The sequence below is a fragment of the Aquarana catesbeiana genome, linkage group LG09 (genome assembly GCF_042186555.1).
Source record: "Aquarana catesbeiana isolate 2022-GZ linkage group LG09, ASM4218655v1, whole genome shotgun sequence".
In the NCBI taxonomy this organism is placed as follows: Eukaryota; Metazoa; Chordata; class Amphibia; order Anura; family Ranidae; genus Aquarana; species Aquarana catesbeiana.
Window position 1 is genome coordinate 43,315,789 of NC_133332.1, and position 17,934 is coordinate 43,333,722.

Sequence of the window (17,934 nt, forward strand, 5' to 3'; positions counted from 1 at the left end):
TCCTTGCCACTCTTCCATAAAGGCCATATTTGTGGCATGCACGACTAATAGTTGTCCCGTGGACAGATTCTTCCACCTGAGCTGTGGATCTCCTCCAGAGTTTCCATGGGCCTCTTGGCTGCTTCTCTGATTAATGCTCTCCTTGCAGGCCTGCCAGTTTAGGCGGATGGCCATGTTTTGGTAGGTTTGCAGTTGTGTCATACTCTTTCCATTTTTGGATGATGGATTGAAGAGTGCTCTGTGAGATGTTCAAAGCTTGGGATATTTTTTTATAACCTAACCCTGCTTTAAACTTCTCCACAACTTTATCCCTGACCTGTCTGGTGTATTCCTTGGCCTTCATAATGCTGTTTTCACTAAGGTTCTCTAAAAATACTCTGAGGGCTTCACAGAACGGCTGTACTTATACTGAGATTAAATTACACACAGGTGGACTCTATTTACTAATTGGGTGACTTCTGAAGGTAATTGGTCCCGCTAGAATTTAGTTAGGGGTATCAGAGTAAAGGGGGCTGAATACAAATGAACGTCACACTTTTCAGTTTTGTAAAACATTTTGAAGACCATTTTTCATTTCCTTCCACTTCACAATTATGTGCCACTTTGTGTTGGTCTATCACATAAAATCCCAATAAAATACATTTAGTTTTTGGTTGTAACATGACAAAATGTGGAAAATGTCAAGGGTATGAATACTTTTTCAAGACACTGTGTATGTGTGTGTATACATTTTTCACTTTGTTTCAGTATATTGCAGCCATTTGCTAAAATCATTTAAGTTCATTTTTTTCCTCATTAATGTACACACAGCACCCCATATTGACAGAAAAACAGAATTGTTGACATTTTTGCAGATTTATTAAAAAAGAAAAACTGAAATATCACATGGTCCTGAGTATTCTGACTCTTTGCTGTGACACTCATATATTTAACTCAGGTGCTGTCCATTTCTTCTGATCATCCTTGAGTTGGTTCTACACCTTCATTTGAGTCCAGCTGTGTTTGATTATACTGATTGGACTTGATTAGGAAAGCCGCACACCTGTCTATATAAGACCTTACAGCTCACAGTGCATGTCAGAGCAAATGAGAATCATGAGGTCAAAGGAACTGCCTGAAGAGCTCAGAGACAGAATTGTGGCAAAGCACAGATCTGGCCAAGGTTACAAAAAAATTTCTGCTGCACTTAAGGTTCCTAGGAGCACAGTGGCCTCCATAGTCCTTAAATGGAAGATGTTTGGGACAACCAGAGCCCTTCCTAGAGCTGGCCGTCTGGCCAAACTGAGCTATCAGGGGAGAAGAGCCTTGGTGAGAGAGGTAAAGAAGAACCCAAAGATCACTGTGGCTGAGCTCCAGAGATGCAGTGGGGAGAAAGTTGTAGAAAGTCAACCATCACTGCAGCCCTCCACCAGTCGGGGCTTTATGGCAGAGTGGCCCGACAGAAGCATCTCCTCAGTGCAAGACACATGAAAGCCCGCATGGAGTTTGCTAAAAAAAACACCTGAATGACTCCAAGATGGTGAGAAATAAGCTTTTTTGGTCTGATGAGACCAAGATAGAACTTTTTGGCCTTAATTCTAAGCGGTTTGTGTAGAGAAAACCAGGCACTGCTCATCACCTGTCCAATACAGTGAAGCATGGTGGTGGCAGCATCATGCTGTGGGGGGGGGGTTTCAGCTGCAGGGACAGGACAATTGGTTGCAATCGAGGGAAAGATGAATGCCGCCAAGTAAAGGGATATCCTGGACGAAAACCTTCTCCAGAATGCACAGGACCTTAGACTGGGCCGAAGGTTTACCTTCCAACAAGACAATGACCCTAAGCACACAGCTAAAATAACGAAGGAGTGGCTTCACAACAACTCAGTGACTGTTCTTGAATGGCCCAGCCAGAGCCCTGACTTAAACCCAATTGAGCATCTCTGGAGAGACCTAAAAATGGCTGTCCACCAACGTTTAGCATCCAACCTGACAGAACTGGAGAGGATCTGCAAGAAGGGATGGCAGAGGATCCCCAAATCCAGGTGTGAAAAACTTGTTGCATCTTTCCCAAAAAGACTCATGGCTGTATTAGATCAAAAGAGTGCTTCTACTAAATACTGAGCAAAGGGTCTGAATACTTAGGACCATGTGATATTTCAGTTTTTCCTTTTTTAATAAATCTGCAAAAATGTTAACAGTGCTGTGTTTGAACTTAAATGATTTTAGCAAATGGCTGCACTATAACAAAGAGTGAAAAATTTAAGGGAGTCTGAATACTTTCCGTCCCCACTGTGTATGTGTGTATATATATATATAATTTTTTTTTATTTATTCATTCCAATGGATGAGGTAAAGTGTGCTCAGGTAATTTGTTCCCAGTGAAAAGCAATATATAAAAAAAAAAACAAAGGATTTCTGCACTTAAAATGAATTTAAAAAGCTGCAAACAATGCATAATGTGGTCCATTTTATGACAGACTGTTAGCGCCCCTCCTCAGATGAGAACACATGCCACAATACAAATAACCTTATACATTTATATATTTTTTCAAAGCCTGGAATCAATCTCTTAATTAGTTTAAACATTTACTAAAACCCATATGCTTTAAAATAAATATGTTAAATAAAATATCCTATAGCATTAGCAGCGCTTAAACGATAAAATCCACCCAACGTGTCTCCAATTAATGTGTTTTACACAAACAAATGTCCAAACAAATTAAGACTCAGTCCAAAAAACTTGATTGTTAGAGGGACATCCAAATATATCCACGGATCCCATCATCACAACCCGTGAGACCTCTCCCCTAAGGTATTAAGGCCCGTACACACAATCAACTTTTTGACAACAAACATGCAAATTAGCTGTTTTGGGGCAACATCCGACCGTGTGTACGCTCCATCGGACAAACTTTTTCTGTTTTCATCTTCATCGGACTTTTGTTGGCTGTGCGAACGCACAAACTTTCCGGCAACAAAAGTCAGATGGAGCAAAGTCTGATCGTGGGAGCATACCAGGCCCTTAGGTCTGGTATGGGTTTTAAGGGGAACCCCCTACGCCGAAAAAATGGCGTGGGGCTCCCCCCCAAAATCCATACCAGACCCTTCTCCAAGCACACAGCCCGGCTGGTCAGGAAAGGGGGTGGGGACGAGCGAGCGCCCCCCCTCCTGAGCCGTACCAGGCCGCATGCCCTCAACATAGGGGGTGGGTGCTTTGGGGAAGGGGGGTGCCCTGCGGCCCCCCCACCCCAAAGCACCTTGTCTCCATGTTGATGAGGACAAGGGCCTCTTCCTGAAAACCCTGGCCATTGGTTGCCGGGGTCTGCGGGCGGGGGGCTTATCGGAATCCAGGAGTCCCCTTTAATAAGTGGGCCCCCCACCCTATGTGAATGAGTATGGGGTACATGGTACCTCTACCCATTCATCTGGGGAAAAAGTGTCAATAAAAAAACACACTAGACAGGTTTTTGAAGTAATTTATTAGGCAGCTCCGGGGGTCTTCTTCCGACTTCTCCGCTCTCTCTGGCCTCTTCTCTCGCTCTCCAGCCTCTTCTCCCGGTGTCTGGTCCTTCTCCCGCTCTCCGGCTTCTTCTCCCGGTGTCTGGTCCTTCTCCCGCTCTCCGGCTTCTTCTCCCGGTGTCCGGTCCTTCTCTCGCTCTCCGGTTCTTCTGCCGGGCTCCTCCGCTATCTTCTGCTCTTTTGCCACTCTCTTGCTAGCGGTGGCCCGGTCTTCTCTGTTGTCTTCTCCCCTCTTCTCTTCCTCCGATGTTGACACGGCGCTCTCTCCCGCTGTAATGTCGTGTGAGCGTTGCACGATGACTTATATAGGCATGGGGCGGGGTCACCGCGTGATGTCACCCGGTGACCCTGCCCCTTATGATGGCACAGTCCCAGCATGCCCCACCAAAGGGCGGTGGTAAAAAGCTGAAAAACCACATGATTTGGTGAAAGTTGGCTGAAAAAGTCCTGTCGTGTGTATGCAATACAAATTTATGGCTAACGCCCTTTGTACAAAAATCCATGGGAAAGTTTGTACAAAGTCCTATTGTGTGTATGAGGCTTTAGACTCACCAGAAGGACTGTGTAAATACGTCTGTGTTATAATCCGTTTTTGGATCCCGGACCATCATTCCATCTATTCCTGATCTTTCATCCACTCCAGCAACTTGTGAAAGTCAAATCCATTTATACTTGATGATTTTACTTTGTACAGTGTGTAGCAGTGGTGTATTTAGGTTTTGTGCTGCCCTAGGCCTGACTAGGAAACACCCTTCTTGACCTGTAAAACTGATCTGATCAAACATTTGAACTTGTAATGCTTTTCTTAGTTCAGACAATCTTATGACTTCTTTTATTTCTAACTTGTTTGGCAGCTGTACAGGAATGCTGCAAGAGCATAGGTGTGCGCAGCCCATTGGATTAGGGTGTGCACCCCAAAGCTCAAACACATATGCTGTTCTCTGCAGCATCAGCTGCACTGGAAAGTGAATGAATGGGAAGTGCTCTGTGCTGAGCAGCTTCCTGTTCATTCACAAACTTAAGCATAGTAAACACAGTTTACTATGCTTCGGTTATTAATGGACACAGTGAGTGAGTGTGTTCACGTTGTTCATTTAGAAAAGGAAGGGGCCAGTAAATTACATATTTACTAGCGCCTTCCTCTGCTCTTCATCCTGAAGCATTCCCCACAGCAGCTGGGGGGGAGAGGAGGGAAGCCAGCAGCACTGCAGTGTGGGGGGGGGGGGCAACAAGGTGGTGGAAGGGAGCCTGGACAGTAGGGGGAATTGGCAACACACATAGGGGTTCATTTACTAAAACTGGAGAGTACAAATCTGGTGCAGCTCTGCATAGAAACCAATCAGCTTCCAGGTTATTTTGTCAAAGCTTAATTGAACAAGCCAGAACTTATAGTAGCTTATTGGCTACCATGCACAGCTGCACCAGATTTTGCACTCTCTGGTTTTAGTAAATCAACCCCATAGTGATTAGGGTGTGCCCAGGCACACCTGGCACACCCCCTGAGCATGCCTATGTGCAAGAGCCTGATGGCTTTAATTTAATATTGCATGCACACTGTTCCTAAATATATAACAACTCTCCTTTCCACACATTATAAAGTTCTGTGTTGTTCAACTGGAGCCTCTATACCCTTTTTCCAGTTTTAGACCCACTGACCTATGCTTTCTTCTCCCTAGGCAATACAGAGCTTCCTCATTGGATTTCATTGACATGACCCTGAACAAGGTCATGTCGTATGATTTGCCAGATTGCCTTGACTGCATAGAAAACCTCACTGGACACCTCCACCAGCTTCCCGACTCTTCTCTCTAGATCCATATACAAGAAGACACAGCACTCAATGTCTGATGATCCACACAGTCCTAGCTAGGAGAGCGGTATCTTTTAACCAAGGTTGATTGATCCACTTCTGCTAGTTTATATTAGTTTAAACATTTACCGTATTTATCGGCGTATAACACGCACCCCAAGTTTAGGAGGGAATTTTAAGGAAAAAAACTTTTTAAGGAAAAAAAACTTACATTTAATTGTCCATCTGCAGCCTTGTAGTGTCATTTGCATCCTTGTCCAGTGTCATTTGCAGCCTTGTTGTGTCATTTGCAGCCTTGTTGTGTCATATGCAGCCTTGTTGTGTCATATGCAGCCTTGTTGTGTCATATGCAGCCTTTCAGTGTCATATGCAGCCTTTCAGTGTCATTTGCAGCCTTTCAGTGTCATTTGAAGCCTTGTGTCATTTGCAGCTTTGCCCAGTGACACTGCAGCCTTGTAGTGTCACTGGCGTTTTTAAATATGGCGCCGCTGAGAGACACAGAGCCAGTCCTGTGTCTCCCGGCGGCTCTCGGCTGCTTTTCGGCTTCTCTCGTAGCCCTGTGGGCGGAGCCAAGAGCCGCCGACATTCATACATAGCCGAGTGTACTCGACTGGGCGTGGCTGTGAGCGGAGCTAGCCGAACCTAGCCAAGTACACTCGGCTATGTATGAATGTCGGCAGCGATCGCTCCTCCGCTCACAGTCAGCGGGGGATTGGCGTATAACACGCACCCGCGATTTTCCCCTGATATTAAGGGGAAAAAAGTGCGTGTTATACGCCGATAAATACGGTAATTGTTATCCTTTGGGGCTAGTTTACACTTGCTTCGGACACGCTTTGTTAAAGCTCTCTGAAAGCCAGTCAAAGCTCCTGTCACTTAATAAAATGGTTAGCTTACAGTCCTGTTTACACCTTGCTTTTGCTTTAAATTGCTTCGGCTTTGCTACAAAAATTCTACCCCATGTCGCTTTAGTAGTGCTTCAAAGCGTCTTCAAAGCCTCCATAGAAGTTTATGGCAAAGCTCGCTTGAAGCCCCTGCAGCGTTTGAGAGGCTTTAATTCAGCTTTAGCTTCACTTTGTTTTGGAGAAATTGCAGGTATGAGATATCCACACACACACCCAGGGCATCTGCCAAGCTTCAACAAAGCGCCAGAAGAGCATTTCGAAGCATCACCAAAGCTTTATCGAAGCACCACTGAAGCATCAAAAACACATCATAAAAGCATGTTGAAGGCGCTGAAGCAAGTGTAAATGAGCCCTTACTCAAAACTTCACAAGGATAAAAATTAAAGAGATTGATTCCAGGCTTTAAATAAGTATATAAATGTATATGGTTATACAGTATGTATTGTGGCATGTGTTCTTAATTGAGGAAGGGCTCTAACAGCCTATTATACACTGGAACACATTATGCATTGTTTGTAACTTTTTGTTTTTTTAAATAAATTTTAAGTGCAGCAATCCCTCGCTTTTGTACATTCATATCAGTCCCTGCCCCCCATGGAGCTTACAATCTAAAGTCCCTTACTAACATTCATACATACTAGGGCAAATTAACCTACCAGCATGTCTATTGGAGTGTGAGAGTAAAGCCATGCAAGGGCACCAAGAATATGCAACCTCTAGGCAGGTAGCGCCATGGCTGGGATGCAAACCGACAACCCTAATGCTGCCAGGCTAAAGTGCCAACCACGTAACCACTAGGTGTGCAGAAAATAATCGTAGCATCGATGCATCATGATTCATCCATCCGCGATTCTGCATTGATGCCACAACCTGCTAAAATCAATTGGCGGATGATGTCATCCGTCGCACCCTGCCTCTCCTCACAGCAAAAGCAGCACTTTCAAAGAGGAGCTGTGGGCGTTAGCCGCGCCCTCTTTTCATACCTTCCGCTGACATCATCCCCAGCCGCCCAGTGTGGCTTTATTGCAGGCTGCTATGGGAGATCGGAGCGAGCATCCCCGAATCCTAGAATACAGGACATGCTTGTCCTCCTCATACTCTCACAGACTGTGTCACATACCTGGTAGGTGGAGCCCGGAGTGCAGAGAACGGCCTCTCGTATACCTCTGACTCAGGAACCCCTGAAGGTGTGAACAGGGGCTCAGAAGTACAGAGGGACACAAGTGCCTGGCTGGAACACTGGAGTAGAGAGCTGGATCCTGTAGTCAGCAGGGAGGTGCTCTGTAGTCCCGAAGCGGGTTGCAGACAGCAGGAAGGTGCACTGTAGTCCCGCAGCAGGTTGCAGACAGCAGGGAGGAGTACTGTAGTCCTGTAGCAGGTTGCAGACAGCAGGGAGGTGCACTGTAGTCCCATAGCAGGTTGCAGACAGCAGGGAGGTGCACTGTAGTCCCATAGCAGGTTGCAGACAGCAGGGAGGTGCACTGTAGTCCTGTAGCAGGTTGCAGTCAGCAGGGAGGTGCACTGTAGTCCCGTAGCAGGTTGCAGACAGCAGGGAGGTGCACTGTAGTCCTGTAGCAGGTTGCAGACAGCAGGGAGGAGTACTGTAGTCTCGCAGCCCTTTGCAGACAGCAGGGAGGTGCAGACAAGCCGGGTCAAGGTACTGGCAGGCAGATCAGGTACAGGAGGGCAAACCAAGAGAATAGTCAGAGTCCAAGCCGAGATCGGGGTAGGCAGCAAACAGGTAAGTCAGGAACAAGCCAAGTAAGTACTGGATACAGAGAAATTGGTAACAAGGGAGCAGAGGTCTCAGGAAACGCTGTAGACCGGACAGCAAGGCAGCATTGGAACAGTCTCCTTTAAATAGCCCATCTTGGCGCCAAGCTTGTTACAGGGGGCGCGCGCGCCCGTGCGCCGCTATTGGCGCTTTTGCACACGTGCGTTCGCCCATTAGCGCTATTGCGCGCGCGAGCGCCGGATAGCGCTTAGAGGCATTCTTTTAATCTTCCGTTTGCTGGAATTACTGACAGACTGTCATTAGGTACTAAGTAAGGCCATTGACCTCCCACGAATCTGTTTCTTTCTATCTAAAAATGGCTATATAATAACTGTCATTTACCCAAGGATATGGTAGCAATGGCAAGTAGAAACTGTCAGCTTCATATTTCATCTAACATTGTGTTTCTCTATCAGCAACATATGTATCTTCAGCAGCAAATATCCAAATCTCTGACTATCTCTGGTAGTATGTCTGCAGTCTCTGACCATCTCCTGTATCATGTCTGCAGTCTCTGACCATCTCCTGTATCATGTCTGCAGTCACTGACCATCTCCTGTATCATGTCTGCAGTCACTGACCATCTCCTGTATCATGTCTGCAGTCTCTGATCATCTCTTGTATCATGTCTGCATTCTCTGACCATCTCCTGCATCATGTCTGCATTCTCTGACCCTCTCTTGTAGAATCTCCGCAGTCTCTGACCATCTCTTGTATCATGCCTGCATTCTCTGACCATCTCCTGTAACATGTCTGCAGTCTCTGACTCTCTCCTGTAGTATTTTGGGGGGATTCTGGAGCTCCTCTTTAAGTTGTCTGCTGTGTTTAGACTTTACTACATGCAGGGAGTATCTGTATCTCCAGCAGCAAATAACCAAATATCTGACCATCTCTGGTAGTATGTCTGCAGTCTCTGACCATCTCCTGTACTATGTCTGCAGTCTCTGACCATCTCCTGTACTATGTCTGCAGTCTCTGACCATCTCCTGTACTATGTCTGCAGTCTCTGACCATCTCCTGTACTATGTCTGCAGTCTCTGACCATCTCCTGTATCGTGTCTGCAGTCTCTGACTCTCTCCTGTAGTATTTTGGGGGATTCTGGAACGCCTCTTTAAGTTGTCTTTTTTTAAAGAACAGATAGAAGAACTCCATTTTTTTTATTTTGATGCATCGCGGAATCTAAGTCAATCGAACCATTGACATGATACAGTAATCGTAATCTAACCGAATTGTGAGACCAGTGAAGACGCACACCTCCTTTTTTTTTTTTTTTTTTTTATTCTCCCTTACTCTTGGAGGGAACCTGTCTATTTTTCCATTAAGAACCATGTTGAAGTCACCCACTACTATAAGTGGGATATCTCCTTTGTCCTCAACATATTCTAGGAGGCAATATAAAATCTCCATCTTGAAGGGAGGGGGAATATACACATTAGATATGACAAAGGATTTACCCTCTATTGTACAGAATAAGAAGACATAACAGCCCAGCGGGTCGGTCCTAACATCCCTACAGGAGAACACCATCCCATTTTTAACCAGTATACACACTCCTCTCGAGTAGGAGGTGTGCACTGAGTGATATTGTGCTTGAAATTTTTTATTCCGAATTAAAGATTTAGACTCATTGGTGAGGTGTGTCTCCTGTAAGCACACCAGGCCCGCACCCTGTGATTCCAGCTCTGAAAATACGGTGGCTCTTTTAATGGAGTCTCCCATACCCCGAATATTCCATGAGGTTATTCCTACCATTCTAACCCTCCTTTAAATTGTAAACATATATACAAATAAATAAATATGCATCTCCAAAACAAAAAAGGAAAAGAGAAAAAAAAAAGAGAAAAAAAACACCAGGGACATGGGCCTCTTATGATAGTGAACACTAAGACCTCCCTTGATTAAACCCGCCAGTGCCAAATATTTATTTACAAACTCATATGCAAAATTTCCCATCCCTTTTAATCCTACCATGTTTTCCTTTACTATTTTAAAATGTGAATACGTATTACAAAAAAGCTTTGATGGTTTTATCTTTACCCTCTGTGCATTTAATACTAGTGCATGACAACCCTTTAATTTTGAAAACATTTTACATATTTCTTTGCCCTTGTGCCCCTCCGCCCCCCTCCCCCCCTACCTTTCTTGGCCTACCCTAGGAGCATTCCTTGTGACCTGTCTAACCCTCCCAACCGACTCATTCCCCAACTCTTTTCCCCACTTCCTCGGCCAGCCAGGGACAAAGAAAAAAACTTTCCCCTGTTTGACTTTTCCACCCCCTCACAGTGCTCTGCCTCCCCCCACCCCAATCACCGGTAGCACTATAACCCACAAAACAATCATCCTCCACCTGTTGTAAACTCTCATAGATATTTTTCTCCAACACATCAATCACCCTCCCCCCTCCTCCAGTCCCTGCTGCAAAAAAAAAAACAAAAAAAAAAACACCCAATATTCAACTGATATTACTCCGACCCTACAAGTTCTTTTTATTTTCTTCCAGCCATTTTGTGGCCCTTTCAGCAGAGTCAAAAAATTGTGTCCCTCCTGGAGCATCTATACATAATCACGCCGGATAAAGCAATGCATAAGATATTTTCATATTCCTGAAGCTGCGCTTAATTTAAGCAAATCCTGCTCTTTTCTTTTGAAGACCTGGGGAATAATCCGGGTAAATTGAGATTCTAGTATCTTTATAGAAAATGTCCCCCTTTTCCCTAGCTCTCTGCATTAATACTGTCTTATCCCTGTAGCTAAACAGCTTCATGATCAGTGGCCTAGGGCGGGAGCCTGGAGATTTTAACATGGTGGGCACCCTATGAGCCCTCTCAATGGCAAAAAAATGAGAAAAAGTCTCCACCCCAAACATCTCCCTAAGCCACCTTTCCAGTAATATTTCTGGACAGGACCCCTCGTTTCCCTTTGGGAGGCCTAGTACCCTCACATTCTGTCTGCGGAGGCGATTCTCCATTTCATCCATTTTGCTTTTATGAGAGTCCAGCTGGATCTGCATCAATCTAAACTCTTGCCTCATGGTATGTAAGATATCCTCTACTTGGCTTAACCTCTCCTCCAAATTAGAAGTTCTTTCCATGGCATTCTGTAATTCTTGACTCATAGAGCACAGTTCTTCTTTAAGGCCTCTTAACTGGTCGCATAAATCACTCAGTGATCCCCTGCAAGCGTTAACCGCACTCAGAACCTCTTTCAATGTGGGTTCGGGTTCACTGAGTACTTCAATATCGGAATTAACTTCACTCATTTTTCCCGGGGGGTCCCTTTCAGGGCTTTTTTTATTCACCGCTTTCGTAATTGTTAATGATGCTGATGTAGTTTTACTTAAACTCTTTCTATCCCCTGTGCTTCCCATCTTCTCTTGGGATTGCTGAGTACCCTTAGCTGGGGAATGCGAGGGAGTATGGGCGTATTTCTCCAGCTTGGATGCCGCGGCTGATGCGGACGCTGCAAGGTTCCCCTTCTCCTTAGCTGCCCGGGTAGCCTGCGCAAGGGAGCTCTCATGAGGTTGTTGAGGATGCTCCTCTCCCTTTTTTTTTGGTCATTTTTACTTATCCCAGTGTAACTGATAATAATCCCGATAAGCTATGTCGAGGAGGGTGCCCAATATTAGTTCCCCTATTCCGCTGTTCCTCAGTAAACAAAAATACTATTCAAGGACCAATACAGCTTGAAAAAAGAAAAATAGCATTCAACAGTAAGTTCTTTGGTGCTTATCAATAGCTCCTCGTATTACTATACCGCAATACCAAGAAAGAAGTCAGTTCTGGTTGTTACCTTGGTACTGCTCCGGAGCAATATCAGCCAGCACTCTGCACAATCCAGCCCATCCAGCCAGACCCCCTGTTGTCCTGGGCTTCGTCCCACGTTCTATCGGTTTCCCGAGTACGCCGTCGCTTCTCTTCCCCGACAAGACGCGTGGAGCTCCAACTCCCGCGAGAGCGTAGTGCGTTACCAGGCGACCGCTCAAGCCTGATGTACACAGTCAGCCACTGCTTGGCTCCACAGCTGAGCTGATCGATCCCCGCTACTGCCAGCCGTTTCCCCCTTCTATGCCGGGATCCGCCAGGTAGGGATGCTTCCACAGGGTTAAGGCAGAGCCAGCAGAATAGCGAGGAAGACTCCAGGAATCACGGGCAATAGAGAGTTTAAAGTCGGATCAAACCGTCATAAGTAACATGAACAGCAGCAGAGAGCTGGAGCATGGAGAGGGCTCACACACCTCCGTTCACCTCCTCATCCGGTCACGCCCCCACTTGTGGCTACAGACGCACACCTCTAGTAGCCACTGTGCTGCCCATGACCTCTGTTTCCAGCTGCATAAGAGCTGGGGGTGGAGACTGTGGGGGGTGTCATGGGGAGGCAGAAAAAGAGCAGTACACTGATCTTTGCAGTGACTGGGTGGGTGTCAGCACAGGTCTTGGCCATTGAAGGACTGGCAGTCTGTTCCCCCAGCACAGCCAGAAAACTAACCATGCTGGGATGGATGAACGTTTATGTCTAGCATGGTCAGTTTGAAATAGGAAAGCAGTGGTACTGGCAGAATCACCAGGTATTTCACACAATGAAAGAAATAAAAAGAGAACAGGAAACTCTTTAACAAAAGTGCATAGTACAACAGACACATATCAGGAATGTGAAATGTTGGGTAACACTCTTTAACCAACAACTAAAATTGCATATAAAGCTTAATATGTTAATGTAATTTATAAAGGTTACATAGCATGCATAAGTTTGAAAATAATACTATTAAATTAACTGAGAACAAATTTACCTCAGGTAGCTTTCTAATCCAGGGCTGGACAAGATGTTCCTCTTCAATGGAGGATATTGGGTGTTTTACCTATAGAGTGGCTGCTGATGGAGAAGATCTGGTGACCTTAAATATCACAGGAGTGTGGGTGGCTGGGAATGCCCCTTACTCTCAGGGTGTTCAGAGGCTCCTGCAGAAGGACAAAGACACAACGGAGACCATTAAAAGTATACTGACAAAGTATTGCCCTTCGTTGGCCACCTTATACTTGACTGCAGGGAAGGAAGCTTATTCAAGAAAGAGTAAGTATCAACAGTGAACATTTAATACTGGTATTGTGGGAAAATTCTGAAACCATTGGCGTGCACACAGAGTGTGCTGGTGGTACCTGGGCACACCCTAATCACCCTGTGTGGCGCAGATTTCCTCTGTTTAGACCCCTGATATTTCACCAAAGCCCCCTAATGGGGCTCCTTAAAAAAATGTAAAAAAAATAATCATAAAAGAACAATAATAAAATAAATAAAATTGTAAAAACTAATTAAAAATAAAATAAAAATAAAAGTTACTGACTCCAGCCACTGCCTTACTGACACCAATCCCTGCCTTACTGACACCGTCCAGTGCTCTACTGACACCGTCAGTATATATACACATGCACACACACACGCATATGTGTTTGAGCTTTGGGGTGCACACCCCAATGCAATAGGCTGTGCACACCTATGGCTAAAACAAATTGATATCTCATCTCAGTTTTTTTATATCCACTGGATTCACTATTTTTCCTTATGAGTGTTCCAACATCCATAAAAAAGAGACTTTTAGCCCTGGTTCACACTGGAGCGTTATGTCAAATCGCATGTCAAATCGGCGACAATTGCCATCAATGGCACCGTCCTAATCGGTGCGACGATGCATTTGCAATGCTGCACCGGTTTCAAAGAGTAGTTTCTGTACTACTTTTTGTGATTTTAGGCTGCGATTTACATTGACATCTGTGCAGAGGCCAGGGGCGAATCCGGGGGGGGGGCAACAGGGCTATTGCCCCCCGAGAAATTAGTTGCGGCCGAGTGAGTGTGCGGGTGACGCGGTGCATGAGCCGGCGGGTGGCTCAGCGGTCAAGTGAGTGTGCGGGCAGCGCGGTAGGTGAGCCGCCGAGCCACCCAGCAGCCCGTCCGGTCGCACAGTCACGCTGACTGTGCGAGCGGACGGGCAGCTGGGCGGCTCGGCGGGTGGGTGGGTGAGAGAGCGGACGCAGCTGGGAAGCTCGATAGGTGAGCTGGCCAATCAGCGGGCGGCGGAGCAGAGAGATGACATCATCTCTCACCGCCGATGCCCACCCTGCATCCCTGCAGTTCCACCCTCACTCACTGTGCAGGCAGCCATGGGCAGCAGAGAGATTACATCATCTCTCTGCTGCCTGGGACACAGGACGTGATGATCCCCGCCTTATCAGGAAAGTGACAATCCGCAACGTGTGGCAGGTGACCTGGCAAGTGGACAATCCGCAACTTGTGGCGTGTGACGTGGCAAGTGGATAATCCGCAACATGTGGCAAGTAACAATCTGTAACTTGTGGCAGGTGACGTGGCAAGTGACAATCCGCAACTTGTGGCAGGTGACGTGGCAAATGACAATCCACAACTTGTGGCAGGCGACGTGGCTAATGACAATCCACAACTTGTGGCAGGTGACGTGGCAAGTGGACAATTCATAACTTGTGACAGGTGACATGGCAAATGACAATCCGCAACTTTTGGCAAGTGGACAATCTGCAACGTGTGGCAGGCGGCATGGCAAGTGACACACTCGGGGCTCCCACTGATTCTGCATTATGATGAGTTGAACTATTTCATTTTCTATGACAATTAATAATAGAAATAATGTGCTTCAATCATCCTGACACCATAACAACCATGGTGCCGTGATGACTGAAGCGCCAACAACAGCCATCTCCCCAATAAATTGCCCCCCAAAAAAATCAAATTTTCTGGCAGTGCCCCTCCCGAGACTAGACTCTGGATCCGCCTCTGGCAGAAACCTGCACAGATGTCTCTGAAATCGCGGCCAAAATCGGAACTATTTCAATTGGAGCATTTTAGCATGGTAAAAAGTGAAGCATTTATTTATCATAATTTTTGCACAAACATGACACACTAAAAACAGTGGAATTTTTATTCATATTCCTTGGGGTGTTTTGTCACTTTATTGCCCTTTTTTTATTGGGTTCACCTTTTAATACTTCCCAAAATGAAAGGGCAATCTTTTGGCGATATATTTTAGTGATGAGCCAAACTGGCCTGAGTTCAGTAAAATTCAGTTCAAGAATTTTGGATGGCAAACCTGAACCCCATTAAAATGAATGGCAGCCAAACCTGTAAAATTAAAAATGCACATATTCATTTGTAACTGTATTTAGATGTAGCATCCTCCTAGGTAGGTGCTAGTAAAGTTTGTTAAGTGTTAGTGTGTGTTTTTGATATGCAGATTTATTTGCCACACTGTAGTCAGTGTGGCTGTAAATTTGGGCAAGGCAAAAGGATAGTTTGACTCACTGTACCCAAGGTAAAAGTATAGTTTGGCTTACCTGTCTGCTGGGTAGCTTCTTCTGTATCCATTTTACCTTGAGAAGATTCTAGATGATATGTGTGGATCTATGCAGATGGCAGCATGAATATTGATGCAGCCCTGGCTTATCCTAGAGAGGCAGGCTCTGATGGCATGCTGGGAGACTGCATATATTCTGGGAGCACATAAAGTACTGGGTCTTTGCCCAGAGTGAATCAGTCCAGCCTGAGAGGGGCACGGTGCCCTCTCAAGCACAAGCTGCTGGTAAAGAGGCCTCAGGTGCATAGTTGCCAACAGTCCCGATTTGCCCGGGACATTCGCAGAAATCAGACCAGCACGCCGGTCTGAGCCTGTCCCGGGCAGAATCCCGAAAACTAGGTTTTGTCATGGGCAGGGGCGGACTGGGCCGGGGGGGTCTGATCCCCCCCCTCCCCCATAAAAAGGCCACACCACTCTGCCGTCACCCAGTGCAGCGTGAGCATGGTCGGATGGTTGGCAAAGGTGTCATCCCCAGCAGACATAGTAAGCTGGGTGGGCTGGGAGTCAGGACTAGGTGGTGGAGGGAGAGGGAGGGATGTAACAGAAAACTTCAGCTACCTTCTGCCTGGGGAGGTATCAGGAGGCGGGGCTGCACAGCATCCCAGACAATGGGTGCGCTGACCATTACTTCCTGTGTTGTGGCATGGAGCTGCTGTGCAAAGAAGCTGCATTAGTGAGTGAGCTAAGAAGATCAAAGTCTGTAATGCCCGAACAGTGATAGGCTTTCTCTCGTTCTTTTTCTCTCTCCCTCTCCCTCTCCCTCTCCCCCCTCCTTCTCTATCTCCCTCCATCCCTCTTTATCTCCCTCCATCCCTCTTTATCTCCCTCCATCCCTCTTTATCTCCCTCCATCCCTCTTTATCTCCCTCCATCCCTCTTTCTCTCTCCCTCCATCCCTCTTTCCCTCTCCCTCCAGCCATCTTTCATTTTTTCTTTGGACAAATTTGAGCAAGTCATAGTTTGGTCCGCTGTACCCAGTGAGCTGTGATTGTTTAGTTAGGTCTGCTCTGTGTGCTCTGCTGCTTGTCTGCCTGTTGTATAGCTCCTTCTGTATCCACTTAACTTGAGAAGATTCTAGATGATAGGTGTGTAGCTATGCAGATGACAGCAGGAATATTGATGCCGCCCTGGTCTATCCTAGAGAGGTAGACTTTAAAGGCATGCCGGGAGACTGCAAATATTCTGGGAGCACACAGAACACTGGGTCTTTTCCCAGAGTGGATCAGTCAAGCTCTCAGGCATAAACTGCTGTATAAGAGGCCTCAGGTGGGTGGAATTCTGCGACCCAGGTGCTAAGAAGAAGCTGACTAAGGAGAACACTGTGCCAAAGATCTGTCAGGTATCACTGGAAGGTGTCACTTGAAAGATTGGAAGGAGCCTGCCATCTGTCCTTAGGCCTTGTGAGTACAGACACTGAGAGATCTTGAGGACTTTGTGACCTTGTGCTTGACTACCTCTCTGGTGCCTTATAGTCAGCTGTGGGTCTGTTAAAGGGGACACCGGCTGATGTCCTGAAGAGCTTGGTCCAGATAATCTAGTTCTGATCTTTGAAATATACCACCACTTCCCTCAACCCTATCTATGTTCTCCAAAAATAAAAACAACAAAAAAACAACATCCCCTAGACTGGTCCTTGAAGAAAGAGTAAATGAGCCTGGTGTGTGCCTGGCTGCAGGGCAGAAGTTTGGGAAGACCAGGACAATAATCCTGAAGCTCCTACAGGAGTAGCGCTACATAATTATACATTTTCATTGCCTAAAAAAATCCTATCCACTGTCAAACTTTTTCACTTGCATTACTAGTTTAGGGAATGTTGTTCTGCAAAAGTTCAAATGGTAAATACATCCCTCTCTGATGTAATATATATATATATATATATATATATATATATATATATATATATATATATATATATATATATATATATATATATATATACAGAGCTACATTACCTACTTTTGTGTGTTTAATTTTTGTTATATGGCTATGACATTGTGGTAAAAAAAAGAAAAAGAAAAAAAATTCTCTTCTTGGATCCCAGTACAATAACAATTTTATTTTCTGGGTCTTCTGATCAAAAGTTTAAAAACCCCAGTGCCATAGCATTTTTACATGTTCTGAATGAACCCTGGCCTCCACAATTGTTGGGCATGCTATTATTTTCTGGAGAACCTAACCTCCACACATCCACGGCCAGTGTCAACTCAGTGATTAATATTTTTGCTGGTGTGCCATTTTATCCTCTTACATCCCACATAAAGCATTTGTGCAGCAGCAAAGAGGGTGGACTTTAATGTCCACATGCCACACATATGGGTCATAATGATCAGGAGCTGGATACCACCAGGTGTAATAGTCCAGTTGAAGGGGCTGGGTGGGAAGGGATTAAATATGAACTCTGGGAATGAAAAACATTTACCCTTGCAGTGGATCCCCCTTTCCACTGCAAGGTTTAAAACTTGCCTAGGGGATGACGGATAAAGTGATATACTTACCTTGCTCCTTGTTCCCACAACAGTTAGTGTTCTCCTTTGCTGTCTGATATCCTGGTTTGTGGGGAGACCCTCTGC

General features: G+C 45.7%; 1 protein-coding gene across 6 annotated transcripts in view; it reads left to right on the top strand.

The window, feature by feature from the left end:
- Positions 1–17,934, top strand: part of LOC141107550 (antigen-presenting glycoprotein CD1d-like) — a 170,723-nt gene that overhangs the window by 55,167 nt on the left and 97,622 nt on the right. For all 6 annotated transcript variants that reach the window (XR_012235928.1, XM_073598366.1, XM_073598365.1 and 3 more), the window contains exon 3: positions 12,782–13,057. Coding sequence is in view for 5 of the 6 variants with exons in the window: in XM_073598366.1 (XP_073454467.1) it covers positions 12,782–13,057 (276 nt within the window). In the remaining variant the exon portion in view is untranslated. The remainder of the gene's footprint in view (positions 1–12,781; positions 13,058–17,934) is intronic.